The sequence below is a fragment of the Apteryx rowi genome, unplaced genomic scaffold, assembly GCF_003343035.1.
Source record: "Apteryx rowi isolate R43461 unplaced genomic scaffold, aptRow1 scaffold_29, whole genome shotgun sequence".
NCBI classification, from domain to species: domain Eukaryota; kingdom Metazoa; phylum Chordata; class Aves; order Apterygiformes; family Apterygidae; genus Apteryx; species Apteryx rowi.
In genome coordinates, this window is record NW_020449307.1 from 3,888,546 (window position 1) to 3,902,442 (window position 13,897).

Below are 13,897 nucleotides of genomic sequence, written 5' to 3' on the forward strand. Positions count from 1 at the left end.
AGACCCCCGCCGGCCCCGGGGCGCCCGGCCGCAACGGCGGCGCTGCGGTGCCCGGCGGTAGCTGCCCCCGCGCCGGCTGCCCACGAGCTGCTAGAGCAAAGGCCCAGGGGGGCGTGAAACTGCTAGAGCAAAGGCTCAGGGGGGCGTGAAACGGGGCTCACCCCCACCCCCACCCCCCGTAACTGGCGCTATTTTGGTTTATTTCCGCGTGAAATGACCTGCGCGTTTTCAGTTATCTTCGTTTTTAAGAAGGAACAAGCCTGCCTCCCTTCCTCCTCCCGTGTGCTTTAATGTTTTTGACACCTGAAGCCCGAGGCAGTAGGGATGATTCCGGCCCTGTAGACGGCGAGAGCGGGTATGCCCGCTGAGGAGGCTGCGCTTGCGGGCTTTGCTTACACAGTGCTCTGTATCCTAAGGACAAGCCGAGGGTTGTAGCTCGTTAGCTTACAGATTGTGTTGCGATCCTCTGGTACATGTACAAATGGAGTAAAAATGAAATGCTGAAACTCCCTCAGGTGTAGCACAACTGCAACGGGAAGAGAAATGCTGTCTGGGGAGAGGTCAGGTAGATCCAACCTGTGGCCGTGGGGGGATGACTTGAACTTTCAGAGATGTATGAAATCGGTGTCTGTAAGGATCCATTTGCTGTAGTTCTCTCTCTTTTCCTGGGCAAATAACTGTGAAAATAAATTTGTGGGAAGAACTGATAGGCTTATTCAAGGTTGAGGAGATGTTAATTTCCAGTTTTAGAAGGAAATTAAATAAAAAGATTGTGCATATGCAAAGATGARGAAATTTTTTTTTAAGTTAAGCCTTGAAGTGTTGTTCAAGGACGTCTTGGTGTTTGTGAGAAAAGAGGATCTTCTACATGTGTTTTTTATCCCTCTGTTGCATCCTCTGGCTTGTCAAAGTTTGTTTCATTACAGCACTTTTAAGTGCGTTTTATATAACTGTGATTCATGGAAGATTTATGTAAAGAACTGGTGGAATAGCTTCAGTGCCATTGAGTAAATCTTCAAATTATACGAATGTTGATTGTTAAAGTACTCATTTAGCAATATTATAGCAAAACCTTTTTGCTTAAACAAGGTCATGAAACCCTTTTCCTAACAACTCTACCTTTGTCATTTTATATGTGGTATTCTTAAAAGCAAGCTAGTAACCTCAAGAATCCCCAGTTGTGTTTTCTTGTGTGTAGTTTACATTAGATAAGATTTTTTGTGATAGGAAGCTTATTAATCAACAGCAAGTGGCTGTGCAGAGCAGAGCATGGGTGGCCATGCTAATTTTACTTAATACTATTAAATGTTGATAAAAAAATTGCAAAGAAATTATTTCAGTTTTCCTTTTTAGCTGAACTTGATCATTTTTCTGTCAGTCTACAGTAAATTTAAAAGAAGCAATGTATAGCCTACACTGAAATAATTAAAAGTATAAGCTTAATTTGGGCTAATTACTTTCTACTTTTTGTGTGTGCATGTTTGTATATACCTCGGTCCTAATACATCCTCCTGTAATAACTTTAAATGCAACTTTTCATTATGTGAATTTGGACAATTATTTTAAGAAGAAGGGTGCCTACATCAAGGCTTAGCACTTAAGGCAAAGGCCACTGTAAAATGTGGGTTTTTTTAATGTCAGTTGTTTATTTGTACACTTATCGCCAAACTAGGTTTAACATATTAAATAAAATTGAAAGGTAACTCTTTTTAAAATGAGGTGCTCCGTCATGTGTGGTCATGCCCTTATGCTGTGTCTTTTTAAAATTTAGAACTTGTTTAATGAATTGTATATACAGGGTCTTTTGTACAGACTGAAGTGCTTGGGAGAGCTGGTATAATCATAGGAGAATTCTTTTCAGTGTGGTGGAAATGCTTTAAAAGAATAGCTTACTTAGTCCGTGATTTCTGGATTGAGTATGGAATTAGTGTGTGTCGAACAGGGAGAAGTTAAGTAATACTCCATTTTATACATTTGAGATGAGACTGGGGTTGTTTTAAGTCATGGAATTTTTAAGTCGTAGAGCTAAGATGGATAGCTTGTCCTCTGAGGGGAGGTCAAGGCCAAGGTGAGGGGGCTTGACGCAGAGGCTACAGCTTTTGACATGCGCTGTGAGTTTGTTAGTACTTTGTGCTTGACCACTGATGAACGGACAACAGTCAGGATGTTCTCCTTATAAGTTAGAATAATTTGTTATTTTATCATTCTTGAGTAATACCTACTGACTATTTTGAGGATGATCTTAGTGTTTCAAGAAGGGAGGATTGGATACTGCACTGCTGTTACATGTGCTGTTGGAAAGATGTGGTAGTTCTCCTTGATGGGCCATACGAGGAAATGCTGTAAGACTGTGCTGTACAGAGGTTACTTACTAGTGCTTCAGGAAAGCTGGCTAAAAAGCGTTACAGTTAGTGTCAAATTTAATTGCTTTTGTTGATGTCTTAAGTGGTAAAAGATACTAATTTACTAGCAAGTAATGTATTCCTAAATGAAGGGTAGTGATATCAGAGGTGATAATAGCAGTTTATATAATACATTGGTAATAAGTACCTAGATATTGTTTGTTTAGAGAGTAGCACCGTAGGATTGTGGCCTCTAAATGAGGTACAGTCCTTCCTTAAACAAATCCCTGGTTAAACTGTCTTAGCTCTAGAGCTTCCTTGGGATTCCTCACCCTCAAGTCTTGTGTTTGCATACCTGTGCATACATCTGACATCTAGACTACTTCTAAGCAATTAGAGACTTGCTAATACAGGAATGAGAGCTAAAATGTCTGTGAAGCAACTAAGGAACTAAAGAGCAGCCTTCAGACATATCTTGGGATTTAACCACCAGCGAGTAATCTATCAGGACCCGATGTTGTCTTTTGAACTCTTTGATAAAGTCAGCTAATCGAAAATATCAATTAATACAACATGGTGCAACTATACTTATAGCTAGATAATCAGTGTTAAATGTAAGATTATATCTTACCCTGCTGGTTTAGCCATTTGTTTCTGTACCATTTAAATTAGTTGAAACAGTGAATACATTCAGTAAACAGGGGTAGTAGTATAGGACACAAAGGCAAACCGTACACTTTCAGCRCATCGGCAATTTCACTTCAGAAGTCCAGCTAGGATGATTATTAGTGAACCCAGGCAAGTTTCTTTTAAATAGAAAGTTGTCCAGGTTTGATCATTATGATTGTTTAATATTAGCTAGAATAAGTGCCTAAATACGATGATGGCTAAAGGAGGGTGTTGTTTCTTACTGTAGTAGAGTAATGGTTGGGCAGACTAGGTCTGCGCTGCATTTTGATGTGATTGCAACATTTGCTGATATGGTTGAATTAGCAAGCTCAAAGCTTACTAGCAGTAAAACTGGCCTGGTTTCTGCTTTGATGTTGGTGTTAGATGCTTGCCCAGAGTAGGTAACCACTAATGTGCTGAAGATTTTATTGCTGATTTCCAGCTGTGTAACATGCTTAAACTTCATTGGTGCAGTCCCCTTTTATGCTTTCTACCAAAGGGACATTGCCATCTCTTAACTGATGGCTGCTTTCCCCTCTTATGGGCCAAGTAAGATACAGTTTTGTTTCAAAGTGCACTATGTTAAATTTAGAAACCAGATTCATGTTGTAACACTTAGTGGATTTCATAAGGTTTGAGCACATTTATTACTTGTTCTAGCATCATCTATAATGATCTGGAATGGTTTTATTTTCCTAAATATTCATCTTTAGAAAAACAACTGGTCTTAGCAAAAAGTCTGTTTAGCCTGTTCTTTCTCAGGTGTGCTGTATTCTTGAAACTTTAAATGAAATAACTACAGTTGAATGTATAGCACCCTTGAAACTAATTGTTCACTGAAGACCTTAAAATGGAAGTTTTACTCCTTTAAATTTGATTCCTTTACATATTCATACAGACTGTAGTAGCATATGTTTGTTTTTTTTTAAACTCCCTTAATTCATGAGTAATGCTATCAAACTGAGTTACATGTAAGTAGGACCTTGATAAATGTTAATTTGCATCTTTGTATCTTAAGGTTTGATTGCCATACAGGACAATAATTAATGTTGTAATAAGCCTTTGTTTATAATTTAGTGTACCCTGAAATATTGTTCTAAAACGTTTGAAAGTGAGAGACAGGAAACTGTTCAAGAGATATACAAGCACACACAAATACAGTAAAATTGCTTGTGTTTTTTGACATAGTGCTTAAAATGGTAAGTATTAATATTGCTAAAGTCTAAACAAAATGGAGCAGGGAGATCTTGGGTAAGAGATGTTGCTGAAATTTCCTTATGCTTTCCCTTTCCAGACTTCTGTGTTGTGTTGAATGAACAAAAAAGGCAATGCAGTACTGTAGCCGTTCTGTCTGTGCTCTGACACTTCTTAAAACAGATTTTTCTCTCTGGCTTCAGCAGCATGCATACCCCAGGCATTCTTTCCTTGCAGTAGTCTGTTTTCTCTTGATCCATGTTCAAGAGTAGAAGACATACACAAGTAGAATTAGTTGATTGCTGCAGTGAGATGATTTTTAAGTCTAGCAAGACTGGTGTGTGCACTTCTGTTCAGTGCCCTTTCTTTATTGTAGCTGAATAAAACAGTACTTTGTTACACATGTGTTTTTTACTGCTACTCTAATGAAATATTTCCTGTGACTCAATACATGGTAACATCTGTTACAGAAAGGTAGGTGGCAAAACTTTAATTTAACACATTGTAAAATATGAGTTTAATTAAACAGGATAATTGAGATACTGAAATATCTTTGCATTCAGAATGTAGTAATCACTTATGGTCTAGACTGTTTTCTAGGACACACATTTTTTTTCCTATTTCTGCTGATTGACTTTGTCAGAAATTTGTTTGGTAGCATTCTCTCGAGGCTTTGACAGGTCATTGTGTTGAAGAACACTATGCAAACATAGCATTTTCCAAAATGATTGAGCAGAATAGCTCAATATATCCCATAAGCTCTCTTTTTAATAATACAGTGCTTGTGTACTGGTATCCATATTGAGTATAGTTCAGTAATACAACACTCCCCCCCTTGGAAAATACTTCAGCTTTTTATTATTATTATTATTATTATTATTATTATTATTATTATTATTCTTTATGATACTTTTCAGCTTTCTTGAAGTGAGCTTCATCTGTTTCAGGAAACGAGAGTCCCATACTTCTTGTGGTTTTTCATCCTAGCTGTAGCCTTACTAAGCAGAAGGGAAGTGAATTTATCTTTTTAGAACTCAGTTGAAACATTCAAAGGTTATGGTTAACTGTGTCTGATTAACAGGATATATAATGGGCCATTTTGAAGCCTTTTCTTTACTTTGTTTGGCTTAGATATGGTGCTTAGCCTTGACTTGTATTGATAATTTTCCACTTCCCTCTTTCCTAACTGCATTCTAACTACTAAAGATTCAAAAATGTGAAAGACTTTGACTGGTTTATATACTACTGACTGTTTCACTAATCAATATTTAATATGGTTTTCATAGGATATGTAACATGACACTGATATTCTGGACAGGTAATTTTCATTGTTTGAAAACCTTACATAATAAGGGGAATCAGGTAACTGCTAGAAATGAGCACCTTATTTATTTATTTTTTTAGCATCATATTGCCAAGGATCTGTTTTGTGAAGTCTGCTCTTGCAAAATGTGTAACAACATCAGAACTTTCCTGAAATTGTCAGAGATGTTAATATTTAAAGGGACACTGTCATTTTTTTTTCTAACTGAATTAACATCTTGATCTTAAACACTCTTAATTATTGCTGCCTCACTGAAAATTTATAAGGCTATTTGATGGATTTAAGGATAATATTTAAGGGCAGTTAAGCTAGTCCCCTTCAGTTTCTCCTTYGTATTCTGCATATGCACATGCCTGCTTGCTGCCTTTTTGGTTTCAGCTTTGCTGTGGCTGTGTGCACCCTCTTGTAGGCCCCGGGGAAGAGCGTGCATGCTTGCTCTCTCCAGAACTGTGCATGAGTGATGTGGTCATGCTGGTGCATGAGGAGAGTGCAGTTATTGTCAGTGAACCTGGCTGCAGGTGAAGYGCTACCAAATAGACGAAATAATGGAGGTGTTTCTTAGCTAATCTTTTCTGTTCGCTTACTAGCCGTGAAAATAGAAACCTAAATGTAATTTATGTGGAAATTGCACTGTGTAAAAAYGTAGTTTTGTGCATTTGACTGTGTCCCTTTAAATTCTACACTGGTAGAATGAGCTGGTTTATGGCTGCCAAAACTGTACGTACTCAAAGAAGCAATCCAGGGAAGAATATTTCTTGCTAAACTCCTCTGAAATGAGGTAACTTGGCAATAGAGGGCAGGTGGAAGTTAACATGGTTAAAACAATGGGTAGTGGAGAGCAAGTACAAACTATCTTAACATTGCTGACAGACTTATGTATAACTAAGCCTCACATAACTCGGAAGCCAGTCTCTGGCAGGGATTAGAAATTAGTTTGCTTTAGCTTACTCTATATCTTTTACAGAGTTTAAGTGAAATGATGTAAACCGATTTAGATGCTTATATATAACTGTGTGTGTGGAGATATAAAATCATGCAATACATGTGCACGCATATGGTTTGGTGCACTGGGCCTTAAAAATGAGTCACGAACCCTGCAGATTCTGGAAAGCTGCTGAAAGAGTGGTTCCTGAATGAGATAGGAGAAAGGGTAAAATGGAGGAGAATCTTTCATTCATGTCTTCATGATCTGATCGTATTTTGAAAAGAAACACAAATGTGATGAGTGCTGAAAGCCTGTTCCTGATTATTGACCGTATGTTCAAGAACAGGAAGATACTTGGTGAAACCCAGAAAATCATCAGTGACTTGTTGATGAGCTTTGTTTTTTATTTCAGTCCCCTCTTTCTGTAGTAGAGGAATATAGCCACAGTGGGAAAAAATCTGGTGAAATAGAAGCAATGGTAGTTCTTTCTCTTTTTCCTTCTCATTTTAATTTATGAACATAGCTAATTAGTTACTACTGATTAATCACACGTCAAAAGCTTCTGTGGGATTAGGTGCAGGGAAGGACTGTGCAGAGTCCAGTGGAAGTGAACAGAATCATTTCAGTGAAGTACAAGATTCTGGTGCAACCTGAATTTTATTTTAGATTCACTATGGGACTGATGTCAGGTTACTGGAACTTGTAGAATTTAAGTGACTCAGGTGTTATAAAAATCAATTAAAATACCAAGTTTTTTTATGAGAAGATTTGAGGATGGATGGGCATCAAAACCTTAACTAAAGGAAGTGTCATATTTTTGTATAAATTTATACATCTTTATGTATTTTCATTTTGTGTTATAAAAAACAAGCCAAAGTGAAAGCCATTTTCATTTATGGCCCACACTGTCCTTAGTAAGCTACACTTTTCCTTGGCTTTATGATATGTTAAAAAGCTGAGAATATCATGTTAAATACACTGAACTGGTTAATGCCTAATCTTTTTAATAGTGATGGTGCTCATTCCTAGCTTGAGGTCTAGTGTGTTGGCGGATCTTGAATTGGAAGTGGCCATGGGTATGGTTAAAATTTTCTCTGATCAGCTTATTTAAAAGGAAGCTCAGTTGCTTTGTCAGCTTTGCCAGTTCTGCTCTCCTATTTCTCTGCAGACTATTGCAGCTATTTTCAGTTGTAATTGTTGTTTCAGAAATCATTTATGCTGGAGAATGAATCTTTTTTATTTTGTTGTTCTCAGTGTTCAGGATTCAAAAGTTTTAAATAATAAATCTTAAAACATTTGAAATGCTTAAAAACTGGTGCCCCACAAAACTAAAATAATTTCTGTTGAATATCAGCTTTAATTTTCAAAAATATACAGAAATTATGTGTTTGTAAAAACTAAGATTTTGACAGTAAAGAACATATGCTCCACTTTTTTATTCAATAAATCAAGCATAATTTGATTTTTCTTAAACAGGGAAATTCAGTAGATCATGCATGGTAATATTAGCTGGTGATACTGTCAGGTGTCTTTAAGAGTATTGAAATACATATTTGGCTTTAATGAATGTGTGCAAGCTGACAAAGTTTAAAAACGGCAACAACAACCTGGTAAGTCAAGCACACGTTCTAAGAAAGTGAAACCATGAGCTGTCAAAAAACAGTGAAAATAAGTTTTCAGAATTTCTATCACTAAAATTAATTTCTGCTGTGTATAAACAAGCACATCTATTAAATTTTGTATAGTAACATTTAATGTTGCATAATATATTTTTAACCTGACAGTATCCCGAAGTTATCATGTCTCTTTGCTTTCATTTTCCAGCTGGGTTTTAATTTTGCATGCATTTCAGTGAAATATAGTATGTCTAACAGTTTTTTCTTCTGGAAGCATTTTGGGGCTGTCATTGCTAGTATTCACCAAAATGCTTACTCAAGAGCAAGGTAATAGAATTTGTTTCCCTTTTGTGGAGGTTTGTTATGAAATGAAATGCTAATGAAATGAAGTCTAATGGAAAAAGTAATGTAGAAGTGATTCCATTCTCTATTTACATGTATGCATATATATTTTTGAACTCTAGGTTGTTTGAAGCATAGCTGTAAGTAATAGGAATCCCTCCTTCTTGGAAGGGTTTAATGACACCCCAAACAACTCTGAAATTCGGTAGACCTAAATGTTTCCATTTTGAGAAAAAATTTTTAAACTCTGGTTACCTTGGCAAAGCAATTTGTGACATTTAATACTTGTCCTTAGTTTATCATAGGAGCCTCTGTGAAGCTATCTTTTTGAAGTAATGCCAATAGAAAGTGGAAGTTGTGCAGCTGCTCGCCAGGCAAAGCAGAAACGTAAATCTCACAGTCTATCAATCCGAAGAACCAACAGTTCTGAGCAGGAACGGGCAGGACTGCAGAGGGACATGTTGGAAGGGCAGGTAAGATAGCTGATACTTAGGTAACTTTAACTCTTTTATGATAACTTTTTTTTTTTTTTAATGCGAAGAAATTAAATAGACTTAAGTAATGAAGTATGTCCAGTAAAGCTGGAGGAGTAGCAGACGAGCTTGCTTTTAAGCACTGACTGTCCTTGCAGTCTGTTAGTGTGGGTATTAACCTTACTTCTGGTTGTATTCAGACTCGTGAAGCTTTTTATCAACTTTTATGTATTTTACAGTGAATGGTAAAAAAACAATAGCAACTGTAAAGAATATACCCTGCTTAGCTCACTGCACTTCCTTCCCCTCACCTCTTCAAGTTGAAGACTGATTCTTGAGTTCATAAATTTGAATTTGGAACTATATTAGCTCATCAATATGAATAAACTGAAATATATGTTACTAGAACTCAGGGAAGGTTTTGGTGGCAACGCTATTCTGCATTCCTTTCCATAAAATAAATTACATTAAATATTGTCTGCTTGACAGAGGTATGAACTAACTTTGTTTCTCTGTTTGTGGTTTTTATTTATTCATTTACTTATTGAACTTGGCTCAAATACAGATGTGATCTTCACAGAATAGTTGAGATGATCGCCAGAGGTCCCGTCCAACTCCCCTGCTCAAGCAGGGTAACCTGGAGCATGTTGCCCAGGACACTGTTCAGTTGGGTTTTGAGGATCTCCAAGGATGGGGACTCCACAACCTCTTTGGGCAAGCTGCTCCAGTGCTCAGCCACCCTCAGATTTGAACCAGTGTTTCTTTATATTCAGACAGAATTTCCTGTGTTTCAGTTTGTGCCTCTTGCCTCTCGTCCTGTCACTGGGCACCACTGAGAAGAGCCTGGCTCCGTATTCTTTGCAGGGGAGTATTCCTTCTCTGGTGCAGGACTTTGCACTTCCCTTTGCTCAACTTCATGAGGTTCTGCTCAGCCCATTTCTCCAGCCTGTTGAAGTTCCTCTGAATGGCAGCGCAACCATCTGGTATCTTCTGGGCATTTAACTTAGGGCAAAAAACAGCCGCAAAAATTTCTGTAATTCTCCTAATCTGCTCAGTCTGTGTAATGGACGCAATTTAGAGCCAATTGGAATGCTTCACTTAACAATATTGAAACTAACTGGAGGTAAAACTCCTATAGGAACACTGTTTGAAGTAGTGCTGCTACAGATAAGCAAATAGTGGGTTTGAAAATTACATGCTATCAAATTGAATACACAAAGTTAATATGAACCTGGCAAACATGATGCAAAACTTGATTCTTATCAACGAGGTGCTTTGAACTACCCACAATGTTACGCTATGAGCAACCACACTCTCTCGTAGGTTGTCTTTAGACATTCTGAAGGGAGAAGCTTGCGTTCTCTCTGTGGTGTGACAGTTTTTTGTATTGAATCTGTTATTGATGAAAGTACTAGTTTTCTGGAAACTAACAGAGCCAAAGTTGTTGCTTCTAGTCATCTGGAAGCTGGACAATGTAAATATTTACTTGTATAGAAAACTGTTCTTGCTTTTGGATTATTACAGTCTTACTTTAGGAAAGGAATGAAGGGCAGCGGAGAGGTGAAGACCTACTGTCACTTCTATATAGTAAACAAAAAATATTAACCTATTTTAGTACTTCATATCAAACTTCACAAACATTTATGTTGATAAAATAGATGTTTTGTTAGCTTATTTAATTTTGTTGACCTTGAATGGTTGGTTGCCAGCTCTAATATGGAGAGAGCATTAATGCCACTTCACAACGGAGCTGTAAAAAACATGTGAAATCAAGATGATATCATCTGTTTATCTGCAAAAATAGTTGTTACATCATATTTTAATATACTAATTAATGCAAGCTTAAAAATGAGTAAAGCAGGTGGATGCATTTTATGATGTTGGCCACTTAGACAAGTTTAGATTTATGTACTCTTTGAGGCTTTAAGAGATGATTTAAAAACCTTCCCAACATCTCATTTCATATTCTAAAGCTGTTCAAGGAGAGCTTAGTCTCTTTGGTAACCTTGTTATATGGGATTACTGGGTAACTGAATCAGAAATAAGTCTTTTAATTTCAATATTTCTCTAAATAATATTTCATTTGTACAGTATTCTTGTTCAATCGACTTTGTCCCAAGTTGATTTTAAACTGGATCTGCTTCACATTCTGGTTTGTCCAGGATGTATGAACAAAAGTATTGGCTCAAAGGAGATGCAGATGAAGAAGCAGAAGTTAATAGCTGGGGGCACAAAGAGCATAGGACTACTTCTTTCAGCAGTAGTGCCTCTTTCTGTCAGCTTAAAGTAGGCACAAAACTGGTGTTAGACTGAGTTATGAACAATGTGTTATGTGTTCCAAGTTATGGCTATTAGTGGTTTCTCTCATTCTTCTTTTGCAACTTGATGTCTGGAAGTAACCTCATAGTTAATATAAAAGCTTGATCATGATAGGCTTTTCTGTGTTTTTCTGAAGACAATTATCTTATTATCTTATATGTGAACCAAAACATGAGTCAGGTTAAATTCTGGTTGCTTAGATGCTGACTTACTCAAAGACATATGCTGCCCTCTAATGGCTAGCACGCATATGCTTTGTCATATTTCCGGCAGTTTTTAGAAGTGGAACCATTTTTTCTGAATCAAGTTTGGACATTTCACAATAAAACAATTCTTTCAATGTAAGTGTCAGGATGGTTATAGATTAAGTTCACCTTGATTTAGGTGATATCTTGTATTAACATTTATACTTTCTTTCTAATAGTTGTTCTTCTGTACTTCTAGATCTGAAACAGTGACCATTTGTGCTGTGACAGAAACTGTCTCAATTTCCTTTTTTGTTCATAGTTGATGATTTTAAGACTTTGAAATTGTATACTTCTGCTTTGTTTAAAAAGTAGTTGTTGCAAAGGGGCACAATCCCTGTATACTTTCCTTAGGATCTGAGGATCCTGAAGAGGAGGATATATGCTTCATTACTTATTTTTGAGTTTTGGTAACTTGTTTTCTTGCATAGATGTTTCTCAGATTTTGAATATGGCTGCACCTTTTTGCAGACTTGTCCAGTACTAAGCTGTTGTCTTACTGAATTTTGAGATGACAGGCTAAGTATTAACTATCCTACTAAGGAGTGCTCAAGCTTTTTTGTTGTTAGAGTAACTCTCAGTTAAATGGAAGTTTCTCTTTAAAAAAGTTTATAGTTGGCTAACTAGATAAATAATAAATGCAGTAAGTCAACTTGCATATTGCCATCCTTCAGCAGCTGAAGAAAAGAATAGATTTAGTAAAATTGATTTACTTAGTGAGCAAGGATGGTTCATCCTTGGATCCATACTTATAGATTAGGRCAGTTAGTGGATTGACTCCAGTTATTAGGCTAATGACAGTATTTTCTCCTTTCTAATCTGTCATTTTTAGTAGTATGCTATGCTTTAAATTTTGTAAGTTGAAAGTTGGTTGTTAGCAGTAGGTATTCCCAATTATCAATTGACTACTGTCAATTGTATTCTGTCACTCAGCATCTTCTCAGCACTGTTCAATAACAGAATTATTTCTATAGTGAGAATTTTGAATCCCAACAGAAATCAGTACTCAGTTGTTTTGGATAAGGTATGCATTTGTACAGTGAAAATGCAGTGCTGATCTCTGTTTTGTAGGCAGATGAATAAAATTTAAATAACTTGTGTACAGAAACTTGTGGCCAAGCTGAGTATTGAGCTTGGGTTATAAAACCACCAACACATGATTTATATCATATACTTGTTTTTGTGCCTYTTATTGCTATGATGATTATGCAGAAGAAAAAAAATCAGTCCTATGTGAACTTGCTTTTAAATATTTCTGTGAAGAGGAGATCCTTGAATAATATCTGTGGAGGGAAGGATTAGATAGTCTTTCCACCCCTCCCCCCCATTTAAATAAAAAGAAATCCTATAGCATTTGGCTTTGAAGCCACATTTTTGATTCCAGTAAGGTTTTGTATTTCATATCTGTACAGTAATGAATGAATTCTATAACTATGGTTATAGAATGGCTTTAGACTTAAAATGTTTTTAGCCTGCTTTTGGTTTGTGCTTTATCAAATGTACAGAAAGCAGTCCTAGAATTTTACTTTCATTTTTTTTCTTTCATACAGGACTTGGAAACAATGAAGTTATGTTTATTGTTTTACTCTGTACTAAAAATGTTCCAAGTAAATGAAAGCACAAATACATTAAAGGAAAAGTAAAATTTGGTGGGATTTGCATGTGKTTGCTGGTTTGCATGTTGTGCTCTATTCAAACAGCAATCTTTATTTTACAGATACATTTACATTAAATCATAATTTAAAATACTTGGTAGAAACTTAAACAAAACAGATGCAAAAAACAATATTTTGCCTTCTAGGATTCTAAACTACCTTCTTCTGTGCGAAATACACTTCTTGAACTTTTCGGGCAAATAGAGCGGGAGTTTGAAAACCTCTATATCGAAAATTTGGAATGTGAGTATATTTTTTCCAGCAACTTAAGGCTGTTTGGACTTAGGATATAGCAGAGCTAATTGAAAAGCTTACATTGGGTACTGTAATGTAATTACTGTATTTTCTTTGTGAGGAGCTTAAGAATAGTTYTGAACTTCTTGCCAAAGACAGCGTTTGTCCCTTTTAAGAAAGATCACTTTCTTGTGTCTTTGATGCAAGTAGTGAGGACCAATGTGTGTCATCCTCCTTGAAGCCATGGCAAAGAAATGGAAGTGGCTGTCTCCTTTTCCCTGGTGTAGGTATATACCATCTTAATCTGACTGTGGCTTTGGTCAGCCTATGAGGTTTGAGACTGCAGCTTTGTCTTTGTTTTTATATATGTATTCTGTATATATTCTAGATATTCAAACTATTCAATATATTGTATATATTCTATATATTCAAACTTCATTTTAATGATGCTATTTTAATAAATAAAATTGACAAAATGTTTTATTTGAGAAAATATAAAATGTAGTGTTTGTGGACCACACTAGCTAGTACATTACATGACCAGCATCTGTATCTGCCT

The 13,897-nt window shown here is 36.4% G+C and overlaps 1 protein-coding gene across 5 annotated transcripts in view; it reads left to right on the forward strand.

Moving 5' to 3' along the window:
* WDR37 (WD repeat domain 37) overlaps positions 1-13,897 on the forward strand; it is a 51,817-nt gene that overhangs the window by 5,701 nt on the left and 32,219 nt on the right. For 2 of the 5 annotated variants that reach the window (XM_026069281.1, XM_026069283.1), the window contains exons 1-3: positions 5,504-5,523; positions 8,708-8,885; positions 13,251-13,347. In XM_026069281.1, the coding sequence (XP_025925066.1) occupies positions 8,748-8,885; positions 13,251-13,347 (235 nt within the window). In that variant the 5' untranslated portion in view covers positions 5,504-5,523; positions 8,708-8,747. Of the gene's footprint in view, positions 1-5,499; positions 5,524-8,707; positions 8,886-9,679; positions 9,869-13,250; positions 13,348-13,548; positions 13,622-13,897 lie in introns of those variants that run through there. The other 3 variants (XM_026069284.1, XM_026069285.1, XM_026069282.1) reach the window with 3 other exon arrangements.